At 39.0% G+C, this 14,449-nt stretch overlaps 1 protein-coding gene across 1 annotated transcript in view; it reads left to right on the top strand.

The window, feature by feature from the left end:
- LOC308687249 (hydroperoxide isomerase ALOXE3-like) overlaps positions 1-14,010 on the top strand; it is a gene marked incomplete at its 5' end in the record, with an annotated part of 33,069 nt that extends 19,059 nt beyond the window's left edge. Inside the window, 6 exons of the mRNA XM_081359616.1 lie at positions 781-867; positions 1,217-1,386; positions 1,758-1,879; positions 3,209-3,309; positions 13,248-13,418; positions 13,695-14,010. Of these exons, the coding sequence (XP_081215742.1) occupies positions 781-867; positions 1,217-1,386; positions 1,758-1,879; positions 3,209-3,309; positions 13,248-13,418; positions 13,695-13,874 (831 nt within the window). The 3' untranslated portion in view covers positions 13,875-14,010. The remainder of the gene's footprint in view (positions 1-780; positions 868-1,216; positions 1,387-1,757; positions 1,880-3,208; positions 3,310-13,247; positions 13,419-13,694) is intronic.
- Positions 14,011-14,449: the final 439 nt, after the last annotated feature.

Genomic DNA, 14,449 nt, shown 5'->3' with positions numbered 1-14,449 from the left:
AGAGATATCTAAAGCCTGAGGACACAGACTACACAAACCATTGGGTACAAGTAATGTCTTACTCAAACCCATTCACCTCCATCTTACCATTCTCTCAAAAAAATGAATTCGTGTAAGAATAACTGGAATGGAATTAAGGAAGTCACACACAAAAGCAGGCTTGCAGGTACAGGCATAGACATGTATAGAAAGGCTAGATGGCTCAAGGCGGAGTCAGCTGTGTCGTCACTTGGCGGCCATCTTAGGTCAGGAGACTGCGCTGCTGCTCCCTGCTGCTGTGGACGGAAGGTGAGTGACATACGCCAACTAAAATGCTCGTAACTTGCTGAATTCTTGACGGATTTACAAACGGTTTGGTTTCTTACAAACGTTATTAACGTGGCTATAATTCTGAATGCTTAAACATTTTGAACATAATTATTCATATGTATACAGTATAATAGCTACATCTCTGACGTTTATAACAAACCAAACCGTTTGAAAATCGGTAGAAAATTGAGCAAGTTATGGTTATTTAAAAGTACATGCACCATGTTATGAGTGAGCGAGCACTCTGTCGTAAGATGGCCGCCGTGTGCGGATGTCGAGCTCCATTGGCCAGCAACGCGGACGAGACATCTAGCCTTTATATATCTATGGGTACAGGTACACACACGCAGGTGCAATAACGCACGCACTCACAGACAAGACATTAAAATTCATTCTTTATTCATATATTTTTATCTTCAAAGAATGTGAAGGCAGTGAATGCAAATCTCTTACTTACTTTTCCTTCTGTAGCTCCTCTTTCCCCATATGCGATACACACTCCAGATCAACATCATGGCCCGGAGTCGACTGATATCCATGGATGGGGTCATTAGCATGGTATGCATATGTCATGGTTAAAGAGCACTAAAGGTTCAGTCTTCAATTATAATCCAATACACTGTTGAATTCAGTTCACTATCCTATGTACCTGCAAACATATCTTGTAAGATTGGTACAAAAAATACATTAATGGCTCTTTAATGTTTTCTGTGATGACTGACTTCTCGAACAGTAGATTGCTAAAGATTGCTAGTAAAAGATTGCTAGATTGCCTTTACTAAATGTATTATTTTTTATTTAAAAATGTGGAAATTATTATGGGATTTGTGGTGACAGAACTGTGTTATACAGTAGCCTTTGACCTAACTTTGTCATGTCTTCTCTCCATTAATGATACCACTCTTAGTATGCAGGAGTAGGTGGAGAGTCATTGGAAGAGTTGCTGAAGCGCGCTACTGCCTCCCTGACCTACAGCGCCCTCTGTCTTCCCGATAACATCTCTGAGAGAGGCCTGGAGACTGTGCCCTGCTACTACTACAGAGATGACGGGATGAGACTGTGGAATATCATCAACAAGTATGACTACCAGTGGAGTTTAGTCTAGTGTTTTATTGATAGGCATTATGCTTTCTCTCTCTCTCTCTCTCTCTCTCTCTCTCTCTCTCTCTCTCTCTCTCTCTCTCTCTCTCTCTCTCTGTGTGTGTGTGTGTGTGATACATAATACATCCAGTTTTTAGGGCTAAACTAATACATACTGGTGCAATTTCTGATTCATATTTCAACAAATACAGTGTCAATTATGCAGGTTCATGGGTTTAGTCAGTAAGCACAGGCTGCACATGTACTGTGTTGTAAGTCGCTTTGAATAAATTCCTGCTTAAGAAATAAATGCAAAGCAAATCTTCAAAAAAGTAAACCTGTAAATATGTAAATATGGTTGCTTACAGGTTTGTTGCAGCTTTCTTGTCACACTACTATCAACATGATGAAGACGTGAAGAAGGACACAGAGCTGCAGCACTGGATCAGTGAGATATTCACCAATGGCTTCCCGGAAAGACATTCCTCAGGTCTGTTATCAGTCCGTTATCAAGGCTGTTGCAGTTGAAGATGCTGCAAGTGTGATTTCTGGTGGAATAAAAATGTGTCTAGACCAAGTCAAGTCAAGTTATCTTCATTTATATAACGCTTTTAACAATGTAGATTGTTCCAAAGAAGCTTTACAGAGATACAAGGATAGTTTAAAGTAACAGAGATTGTTTTGGCTTTATAGCAGTTCTTTTTATTAAGTTATTTTCCAGCTAAAGTTAATTTGACTGATTCACTTCCGTCGCAACGATCATTAGTTATTAACTTAGGGGCCGCTAACATGACACCGTTTTAATAGGAAACTCTACACAGACTTTAAATGCGAAACCTGTGAGAACGCTGATGGCGTGCACATGCGTATTACGAGTTCAGTCTATTGGTATGCATGTTTGAATATATTTGCGCAGGTTTGTAATTCCCTACAAACCAAGCCTTAAAAAACTACTTGTCTGGCCTTAACATTTTTGATACAGAATTTTATCACTTCGGGGTAGGTACGCGAACCGAATTTTCCCGACAACGCTTTATCTGTAGAGTGGTAAAGGGATCCTCCTTAAGGAGAGACTAGATGGCACTTTAGCACCCCGCTATGACATCGGGTCCAGGCGCAGGTCCTTCATCAGATCTGGATACGGCCTGGACAGCTCGCTCCTTTTGGACCAGCTGTAGTTTGTTTATTAAGCGTGCAGGGCAACCACCCAGTAGGGCATTACAATAATCTAGCCTTGAGGTCATGAACGCATGAACTAATTGTTCCGCATTTGTCAATGAGAGCATATGGCGTAATTTAGATATATTTTTAAGATGGAAAAATGCGTTTTTACAGATACTAGACACGTGACTTTCAAATGAAAGATTGGTATCAAAGCATTTCCAACGGAATTGTTGCCATATTAGGACATTTAATCCAACAAAGGTTTCCTTTCTTTTGTGTGTGTGTGTTCAGATTAGTATTTGCTCAGCATAAGGTACATAGAATCATTGATAGAATAGATAGATAGAATAGATGGAAAATCTATTGGAAAATCTATAATTTTTGATATTTGCTTTGGGGCACAACCTCTTTTGTAAACACCACTGTAATTCACTGTTTTATGGAAAATAATTTAACCAGGTCAATAGTCAAAGTTAGTTTGGTTTATGGCTCCACTTTCCATTTCTGAGTGAGTGAGTGAGTGAGTGAGTGTGTGAGTGTGAGAGAGAGAGAGAGAGAGAGAGAGTGTGTGTGTGTGTGTGTGTGTGTGTGTGTGTATGTATAAATATCCTAAACTGAGTTCCCCACAGAAACAGCCTTTCATTCTTCTTCACAGGAATACCATTATCTTTTAAGACATTGAAAGAGCTTATCAAGTTTGTCACCATGGTGATCTTCACTGCATCAGCCCAGCATGCCGCTGTAAACAGTGGACAGGTCAGTTAGTACAAGTCAATTCACTTCCAATCACACAGAGCCATTAAAGCTGCAGTCTGTGATCCTAATCTCATACTCTTTCTCAAATCCAGCGAATTGCTCCACACATTCCTCTAACTGTACGCTGAGTGTCACGTGTTCATATGTTTTGATTCATGTGTATAGTTCTGTTCCAGTATTTTGCGGCCTGTGTGTTAAAATCTGAAGTCTTTGATCGTTAGTTTGTTAGTTTGTCGTTAGTTTGTTAGTTAGTTATGTTCACAGACAGAAGATTAATGACCGTTGCGATCACATTTTACCACCGACGGAATTCTGGCAGTGTCAGAAGATTTGAATCTCAGTCCTGCAGTGTGACTTCTCCTACGACGACCGTCAAATTGTCTTTGTTTTTCAAGATGAGCCATGACCAAAATTAATGTTAGAGATTTCTTTGTAGCCATCATTTCAATCCTGCGTGTAACGCAGCTCACTGTCAGCGTCATTGATTGATGATGTAAAACTCCTGACGAGTTTTCTTGCCTTCGTACGTTTTTAACACGTCTTGACTGTCGTACAGTCTGATATTTATGACAACTGAGATCTTGCAGTGTGACATGGCTTACAGCGAGGATCATGTTCGTACAGTCTGACAAGCAACTTCTTGCTTATTTATGGCGGCTGGCATACAACTTTTAGGTGCATTACCGCCACCTGCTAGTTAGGAGTGTGGGTCAATTATATATGTATATTTATGTATGTATGTATATGATAGAAATATTACTTACATGTAGCCTAAATAATTTAATTCCTTCATTATCAACACTTTAATAGCCTAATGCTAATGTCTAGAATAGCGATTTAAGTGTGAATTGCGACTTCCCTTTGTTTTAAGTCAGTCTCAAACTCAGATAGCCTGTGGGGGGTTTGGAGGGGCAGTTCAGTGGCTTGTTCGGTAGCCTTATTGTACTCCCAATCGTGTTTTGTTTTTTTAACTTCCCACCAACATACCCCTGCTATTGATTCAGATACTACTGTAATATCAACTTTTGTCTCCTTCACATTTATAACATTTATTCTTGTACCATCCCCATTATTAATACATACTAGGTTTAATACATATTAATACATACCTTTTCTGTCAAATATACTAGAAAAGGTGGTATCCTCACAACTATGTTCCTTTTTAGAAAGAAATGATATCAGCGAGGATTTCCAGTCCGGATTTAGACCGTACCATAGTACTGAGACAGCTCTTATCATCCAATCGTGGTTGTATCTCTCTTTTAGGCCCTGTTTACACGAGAACGCTCGTGGGTGAAAATGTAAAAATATTTTATCAGATGTGCCTTTCGTTTAGACGGCGACGGCGTTTTGGGGGCTTAAAAACCAAAAAAGTGAAACCACCCTCCAGAGTGGAAATCTTAATAACTCTCCACCGCCGCGTTCCCGTCTAAAGGGTAAAAACGCAAAAGTCTGCTAGACGCGCGGACTTGGTGGTGTTGTGTGGCAGTGCTTCACATTGCCACCTAGCCGCCTGGAGTGCATACTACATCGAATTTCACACACTTTTGCGTCACCATATGCACGCAGATTCCCCCCCCCCCATAACGCTTGTCTAAACGCAGAATAAAAAGTGATAACGCATCGGCACTTTTGCGTTTTCTCTTCAGATCGTTTCTGTGTAAACATAGCCTTAGTGTTACTCAATCTTACTGCTGCATTTGTCTTCTTCTTCTTCTTCTTTGGATTTTTACGGCAGCTGGCATGAGTTGCATTACTGCCACCTTTCGGTTTTATTTATCCTTTGTTTTCATCCATACTAAATCCACCTATCTAATCCAGTCATCCTCAAAAAAACAAATATCCATTTCCTACCCTCCGCACTTTCTCCATATTCCAATAAACTGTTTACTGTATTATCTACCCGTCTTTTTTTTTTTTACCTGTGTTATCATTTCTTGTCTTTCCTGAATAAATTTCCTGCATGTTGTAAGAATATGTTCTACTGTTTCAGCTTCCTGACAATGTTCACACATTCCTGTAGGATGTTTTCCTCTAATTAAAAGTGTGCCGTTAAGATTGCTATGCCCAATTCTCAGCCTGCTTATTATCACCTACTCTTTCCTCCTTGTTCCCCTACTTCTTGATATACCTACTTTGCTTTGAATTTTATGTAAATGTCTCCCTTTTGTTGCATTATCCTAGCTCTGTTGCCATTGTTGATTTATACTTCTCCACACAATGCCTTTCCCCTCTGATTTTGATAATTTAATGTTGACTTCAACATCTCCATCTCCAAACCTGTTTTTTGTGTTGTCTCCTTTTCCCAGCATGTCTGAAGCACCCTTTTTGCTGGATGGCTATCTCCATTCCCTCTTAAAATGACCCAATAATTAGCCCCCAGCTGCTTCCTCCTCAACCACAATGGCATTTCACCTGCTTCAACTTGGAGAGCACATACTGGGGAGGTTCTAACCGCTCCTACACACACTCTTAAAGCCCGAGCTTGTATTACATCCAAGTCTGCTAAGACAGGTTTAGCTGCTGAACCATATACAATACTTCCGTAGTCTAACCTTGATTTTATTAAGGCTATATAAATGTATTTCATCGATGCTACCTCCGCTCCCCACCCCAATCCTGCAATACACCTCATGACATTTATAACTTTTTTACACTTATCAACTACATATCTAATATGCTCCCTCCATGTTAATCTCGCATCAAAATACACTCCCAAAAAACTCTCTCTAAATTATTCCCGTACAATTTCAAATACTATTCTCTGACTTTCTTTCTTGTAAAGAACATAACTTTTGTTTTTTCCACTGAAAACTTAAATCCCAATTTTGTTCCCCACTTTTCGACTTGATTAATTCCATCTTGCATTTTCTTAACTACATATTCCACATTTCTCCCTCTTTTCCACAGTGCTCCATCATCTGCAAACAATGATCTCCCCATATCATTTGGAATGTTTACAAATTCATAATTTATCATAATGGAAAATAAAGTTGGACTTATTACACTCCCCTGCGGTGTCCCGTTCTCTACAGTATATTGACTAGATAACTCTGCTCCTATCTTCACCTGAATAGTTCTTTCATTCAAAAAGTTCATAATCCAATTAAATATTCTTCCTCCAATACCCATTAAGTTCAATTTAATTAGCAATCCTTCCTTCCAAAGCATATCATATGCCTTTTCCACGTCGAAAAATACTGCAACCATTGTCTCCTTATTTACTTGAGCTTTCCTTATTTCATCTTCTAGCCCCAACACTGGATCTATAGTACTCCTTCCTTTCCTGAAACCGCTTTGATATGAAGCCACCATTTCTCTTTCCTCCAAGAAGTATGTTAACCTCTCATTCACCATACATTCCATTATCTTACAGATATGAGATGTCAAGGCAATTGGTCTATAGCTTCTAGGTCTACTGGTATCTTTTCCGGGTTTCCTTATTGGAATTATTATAGCCTCCTTCCAACTCCGTGGTATTATTCCATCTAACCACACTCTGTTGTACAACATCAATAATTTCTCCATACTTTCTACACTTAGATGTTTTATCATACAATAACATATTTCATCTTTCCCAGGCGCCGTCTGTCCTGCTTTGTCTAGTGCCCTTATTAACTCTCCTATTCTAAAAGGAACATTCTGTCCATCCTCCATACTAATTTTCCTACCTAAAGCCTCCATATTTTCAGATTTTGTTTTCTCTCTACCTCTTCTACTTTCTTCCTGCAAATTATTTGAGCTATGTACCGTAACAAAAGTTTTTGCCATTAACTCTGCTTTTTCCCTATTTGTTACTGCTGTCTCATTTCCCTCAACCAGAACCGGATAACTCCATTCCCTCCTACACCCCCCCCCCATCTTTTTTTATCATCCCCCACACCTCCCCAACCTGAGTTGTGTTTCCAATAGAATCACAATACTTCCTCCATTTTGATCTTTTTGCCTGTCTTATTGTCCTTCTTACTACTGCTTGCGCTTGCTTGTACTGAATTAAATGTTGAAAGTTATGAGTTCTTTTAACTAGTTTAAATGCCTTATTTCTATTTCTCACTGCTTCCTTGCACTCATCATCCCACCATGGTACTACTTTCTGCCTTGTTCTGCCTTTGCTTTTAGGAATTGATTCTCTTGCAGCCATTATTATACCTTGTTTTAATTTACTGTCCAGTGTTTCTATGTTCATCCTACAACATGAATTTGACTTAAATATCTATCACTTACATCAAGAAATCTCTCCCAATTAGCCTTCTCAAAGATCCATTTTCTATGACCAGTGGTGTGTGTTCTATGACCAGTGGTGTTGCCATATTTATCTTGCACCAAACTGGATAATGATAACTCCCTATAGTTCCTTCATGGTACACTGACCAATCACATAGTGATGCCATGGAATTTGATATCAACGTGAGATCTAGCACAGATTATTTTCCTGTATGTATATCTATCCTAGTGTTACTGCCATCATTTAAGCATACTAAATTCTTTTCATCAAGTAACTCTTCACCCCTAATCACCAGACCATTTGTGTCTGTTCTATCACTACCCCATAATGTGTTATGTCCATTAAAATCTCCACACCAAACAATATTACTACTATTCTGTCCTTCTATCTCTTCCAGCTTCATTAATTCTAGTTTTTTTGCACAGGTTATAATAATTCACAATCGTTATTTCTTTCTCTGCCCACATTTTCACTACCACGTACTCTTGTTCTCTTCCTATCCCTAAAATCCTGTAAGGAATGCCCTGTTTTATAAAAGTGACACATCCCCCGCCTGCCCCCTCTATCCTATCTCGCCTCACAGTTACATACCCATGTAGAACAAAATCCAAGTTTGGTTTTAACCAGGATTCTTGGATACACATTATGTCTGGTTTTTCCCCCCTACTAACTATAAACTGTTTGAAGTCTTGCCCATTAGCTATCAAGCTTCTCGCGTTCCACTGAAGAATTAAAATTATTAGTATTAGAACTATCAACCCACACATACTGTCTTTTGACTTGACTGTATACTAAGCTCATCTCTTACTTCTTCCCACCTTAATCCTATCATATTCAAATGGTGCACTGCAGCTTTTACTATGACCTGAATCCGTTCAGTTTTAGATTTGATCTCGTATGTAGGGCTGAAACGATTAGTTGACATTGTCGACAACGTCGACAATAAAAGATTGTCGACAAATATCTTTGTTGTCGAGTAGTCGTTTGATCCCACGTGACCTAATGTAAGAGCCTGCAATATCGCGATTTGACCGCTACGGCGCTGTAGCGCTAGAGTGTAATGCAGCCGTTACAAATGCTATTGCGGTAGAAGAAAACACAGCGCGAATTATGACGGGAGTGCAAACGAATCCGAACTAGCAAGGTGTGTGAAAGTTTGACAAAACTTCAAACCAAGAATACTGTCGTGTGCAATACATGCAAGGCGGAACTTGCTTTTCACGGGAGCACAACATGCATGTTAAAGCACTTACAGAAGAAACAAGACGAGCCGGTGAGAGGTGAATGTTCTCCAGCTGGAGCTTAATAACTAGCAGTAAATTTATTAGAATTTATTAAATTCATTATCTCTTTATTAGATAATGCAATACTACTAATAATAGCAATAATATTAACAATAATAATATAATTACAGTAATGTGATGATTTCTTTTTGCATAGAATAAAGCTTGATCGAGCTTAGGAGTCAGGGCTGTTTTTATTACTGTAACACTATTAGGTATTACAGTCTTATCACTTGCCTGTATTTTGTTCCATATTCATGAAGACTTACAAAAGAAGATGTTGAAGAATATCATGTCTGTTGATTTTTTATACTGTAAATTAAAAGGTGAATGAGAATGTCTCTGTCAGCTCAGCTCAATGGTCATGTCAATTATTTATTTTTTATTCTTATAATAATTGTTTGCAGTTTAAGTTTGTCTGTAATGCAGTTAATTATTTTTTTGTTTAGTTTTTTCTATTGAAAGAGAACAGAATATTTAACCAATGCTTAGAGCATTTTTGTGTGATTTGAGTTGGACAGAAATCTGAAAACTTAAAGAGAATGACCTGTTTAGTTGGCTCAAAGTTCATTAAACCAACCATTTCAAAAGCTGAAGTGATTTTCTTTTTTATATTATAGTTAGAATATGTATAACTCAGTGTTTTAACTAATTGAAAAAGCTGAATAATCGTTCCAAACTTACTGATTAGTCGGCGAAATAATCGACGATTAGTCGCTTAATCGTTCTAATAATCGGTAGATTAATCGATTATCAAAATAATCGTTTGTTGTAGCCCTACTCATATGTTGCATTTATCACTCCTGCAATAAATGTCACCAACTTCTTCTTCTCTACCCATGTCTTCTTCTCGTCTTGTTGTTTTCTCCTCACCACTTGCTCTTTGCTACATCCTCCCTCCTTACGCTTCTTATTCTCTCCTGCCATCTTAACTGCCTCAGCATATGATACTTTTTTCCCTTTACTCTAATTTGTTGCACCTCCACCTCTTGCTTTAATACCTCACATCCCCAGTATGCCACACTGTGATTACATCCACAGTTACTACATTTGGGATTCACTCTCTCTCCACATTTTCCATATTCATGATCCCCCCCACATCTAGCACATTTCCTCTTTCCTTTGCATACTTTGGCTATATGTACAAACTCCTGGCAGTTGAAACATCGCATAGGTTTTGATATGTATTCCCTTACATTATACCTCACAAAACCACAGTAAACCTCCTTTTTAATCTCCTTTTTTCCAAACTCTACCAAAACAGTTTCAGTCTCAATTTTCTCTATTCCTCTTGTCATTCTTTTCACACTCTTAACTGATCCTTCCCTCACTTTCAGGTTGTCCATTAGCTCCCTCATACTGACATTTAGAGGAACTCCAGATATCACCCCTTTACTACCATTGATTATTTTTTCTCCAACTCTTACAACCTTAGTCACTTTGATTTTTCCAACGATAGTCATCTTCTTTGCTTTTACCACCTGTTCTTCACTACTACACCCTATTAGCAAGTTTCCATCTCCTAATACTTTAGCATAATTTACTTCCCCCACTTGCCCTCGAATAATTTTTGTTAACTTCAATGGATCAATTTTCTTTACTCCCCCCTCCCCCTCAAATCTTAACACTACATTAAGTATTCCTGCCCTTGAATTCCTCTGCTCACTTTCTCCTCCCTCACTTTCTGCTTCGCTCACTTGCTTCCCTGTTCTCTCTCCGTCTTACCACCTCTTTCCATCCTTTTCCTCCCCCCTCATCTACGTAATTTCCCTCTTCCCCACTATACTCCATACTGTTATTATCATCTGTCTCCCTCGAGTTTGTAAGGAACCTTGCAGGACTACTGTTCCGGACCTATACAGGCCGTCGGTTTATAGTCCTGCACAGTGTTCCCCACAACACCCAATTCTGTGACTAGAAAAACAAAATATTTGCTACTTCAACTCGTATACTCAATTTCACAACCAACAACAATGCGGATGGTTTACTACAAATGGACGTCCGCACACCGGAAACACTCCCGTGTCAGTGGTTTCCCTTACAGCTGCATTTGATACCACTGACCTGGCTTTAATTAGTTCAGTCTTCCTCTGTTCCATGATATCCTCCGTTACAGATTTGATTAGAGTCCTTAGTTCAGGTGTGTCTTGTTAATTAGTCTCATTAGTTCCTCTGTTTGTGGTGTACTTAAAGGGATACTTCACTTTAAAATGAAAATTCTGTCATCATTTACTCACCCTCAAGTTGTTTCAAACCTGTATGAATTTCTTTCTTCTGCTGAACAGAAAGATAGATATTTTGAAAAATGTCAGTAACCAAACAGTTAACTGGAACCATTGACTTCCATAGTACTTTTTTTTTCCTACTATGGAAGTCAATGGTTCCAGTTAACTGTTTGGTTACTGACATTCTTCAAAATATCTATCTTTCCCTGAATTAGGCTACTTCTGTTCATTGAAGTACTTCTGTTCGCTAGAAGTTCACTGCAACTTATCCAACATCCTAAAGATAAATTATTATAATTAGAAGATATTTCTAGTGTTATAGAATATTGCATATTAATTTTCCAAGTCAAGTCATCTTCATTTATATAGCGCTTTTAACAATGTAGATTGTTTCAAAGCAGCTTTACAGAGATAAACGTATAATTTAAGGTAACAGAGATTGTTTTGGCTTTATAGCGGTTCTTTAATAAAGTTATTTTCCAGCTAAAGTTAGTTTTGATTGATTCACTTCGGTCGCAACGATCATTTGTTATTAAATTAGGGGCCGCTGAGACGACACCATTCTCTCTACACAGACTTTAAATGAGAACCTGTGTTTTGAGTTTCCAGACAACGCCTTATCTGTAGAGTGGTAGTGGGATCCTCCATAGGGAGAGACTAGTTGGCACTTCAGCACTGCGTTGTCATCGGGTCCAGGCGAAGGTCCTTCGTCAGATCTGGATACGGCCTGGATCCGGCAGGCTGCGGGAAAACCTCGGGATAAACACAGACACTAAAATTAGCGTAGATGCCATTCTTCTCATGATGTAACGAGTACATCAGGATTTATGGGAAGTGTTCCCGGTTCCGGCTGACCTAATCTATGCAGCCTAACATTAAATTATAGAAGTCTATAATGTATTATGTGAAAGCTAGGTCAAAGAGATGTGTCTTTAATCTGGCTTTGAACTGACAGAGTGTGTCTGCTTCCCGGACAATGGTAGGAAGACTGTTCCAGAGTTTTGGTGCTAAATAGGAAAAGGATCTACCGCCAGCAGTCGATTTTGATATTCTAGGTATTATCAACTGGCCGGAATTTTGAGATCGCAATAGACGTGACGGACTATAATGCGTTAAGAGCTCGCTCAAGTACTGCGGAGCTAAACCATTTAGTGCTTTGTAAGTATTCAGCAATATTTTAAAATTGATGCGATGTTTAATAGGGAGCCAATGCAGTGTTGACAGAACCGGGCTAATATGGTCATACTTCCTGGTTCTGGTAAGAACTCGAGCTGCTGCGTTTTGGACCAGCTGTAGTTTGTTTATTAAGCGTGCAGGGCAACCACCCAGTAGAGCATTACAATAATCTAGCCTTGAGGTCATGAACGCATGAACTAATTGTTCCGCATTTGTCAATGAGAGCATATGGCGTAATTTAGATATATTTTTAAGATGGAAAAATGCAGTTTTACAGATACTAGACACGTGACTTTCAAATGAAAGATTGGTATCAAAGAGCACACCCAGGTTCCTAACCGACGACGAAGACTTAACAGAGCAGCCATCAAGTGTTAGACAGTATTCTAGATTATTATGTGAGGAAGTTTCCAGGCAAAATGTATATTTTAGTCAGAATTATTGCGCTCCTATTTGGCGCACATGCGCGCAGCAGTGCTCATTCAATATGAAGATTAGCAGCAAAATGGATACATTTGCATGACTTTCTAACATTTACAGATGGATAATATAACTGTAAAATGTAAGTTTTGCACTGAGGGGAAAAAAAAACATGTCACAAACGCATAAAACAGCAAAAAAAATATACGCTGTTTGATGGTGGATCGATTTGATCCACGATCGACCTCTAGGGCTGCTTCAGAAACGCGTGCACACGCAATTATCTAGACTAGATAAACCTGGATCAAATTAGTGAGATTGCGTGAACTTCAATTACCTTTTATGGAACCACTTTAGCCCCAACTTATTTGTTAGGCTCATTCAAGTCCGGTTTTGGAGTTTAATCCCACCAGATTGTTTTTAAGTGAATAAGGGGGACATGACTAAAAAGTATGAGAACCACTGCCCTAGTGCAAGTAGCCCAGGACGACAAGAAAAACATGTCAATATCCACTTTCCATGGCCTAAGTAATGTGAATTATACGCTCTTGTTATTCTTTATGAATATTTGACTTATATATCACATTTCTCACAAATTCTTTCCCCCAGTATGACTTTGGCGGCTGGATGCCTAACTACCCCACTGCCCTCCGAGAGCCCCCTCCCAAGGAGAAAGGCCAGACCACTGAGGACACGATCCTGGAGACCCTACCTGATGTGGGCACGACGGTGAATGGGATGGCTGTCCTGAAACTCCTGAGCAACGACTCTGCAGACCATGTGAGTTTTCACACCATCAGGGCACATGTTAAAAGACTGCAAAATGGTGTCATATTACTCTGGATGACAATGGCTTACTTACACTGCTTTCATTCCTCTAGTTTGCATTACCTGACTGTTACATTACAAAAGAGATTTAGCAAACTGTAAGCATAGTGTTGCAGTGGGCTCTTACAGAGTATTAGTGCTGTCATGCGTAGTGTGTTAAACATTGTTATAAACATGTTTCTTATCAACATGTTATTTACGATTACAATCTTTTTACCCTGTCCGTAGTACCCTCTGGGAAAATTCCCTGAAAACCTGTATGATGAAGAGGTCCCCTGCAAGCTTATTGAAGATTTTCAAGAGGATCTGAAGGAGTTGTCAGATCTCATCGAGAAGCGGAACAAGAAGTTGGAGCTTCCCTACAACTATCTGAACCCCAAAAATGTGGACAACAGTGTAGCCATTTGAAAGGATACAGTAGTCCTTAAAACATCTGTCTTTCTATTAATAGCTTTGTAAATAAAAATAAAGACCAAAGCAAAAATAAATCAAAGTGAATCATGGATGTTGCCTTTCAGAGAAAATAAAAAATGATGTGAAAGGCTCTGCTTAATGTGTGTTTTTTTTTACTTGTGGATTATGATATATGTTTTTACATCTGTGGTGCCATCTAATGACATTAATCAGTACAATCCTGCAATATTAAACATTGCATATGTGGCAGGACCGTCAGGTAATAGGGAAAATAGCGACCCCAGAACTATACTTAACACTCAACTACGCCACCCGGGCCGGAATACACCGGGAAATATCAGCTCTATACAGGGGGGCACACAGGTTCGTTACCAATATGCGGGTGAGTAGAGAGACAGGTCTATATTCACAAGTCACAAAAAAGGAACAAAGAAAAACAAAAACAACTGCAAATGTACAAAAAATAATAATAATACAAAAGAAAATTTAAAGAAGGGAGATGGACTGCTGTAGCCCTCAATTGCTACACCACACTTAACTACACACACATACACCCCCCCCCCCCCACA

Source organism: Scardinius erythrophthalmus, assembly GCF_964197995.2.
Source record: "Scardinius erythrophthalmus genome assembly, chromosome: 1".
Lineage (NCBI taxonomy): Eukaryota > Metazoa > Chordata > Actinopteri > Cypriniformes > Leuciscidae > Scardinius > Scardinius erythrophthalmus.
The sequence above is the reverse complement of the archived record's forward strand: the minus strand, read 5'-3'. Positions and strand labels throughout refer to the sequence as shown.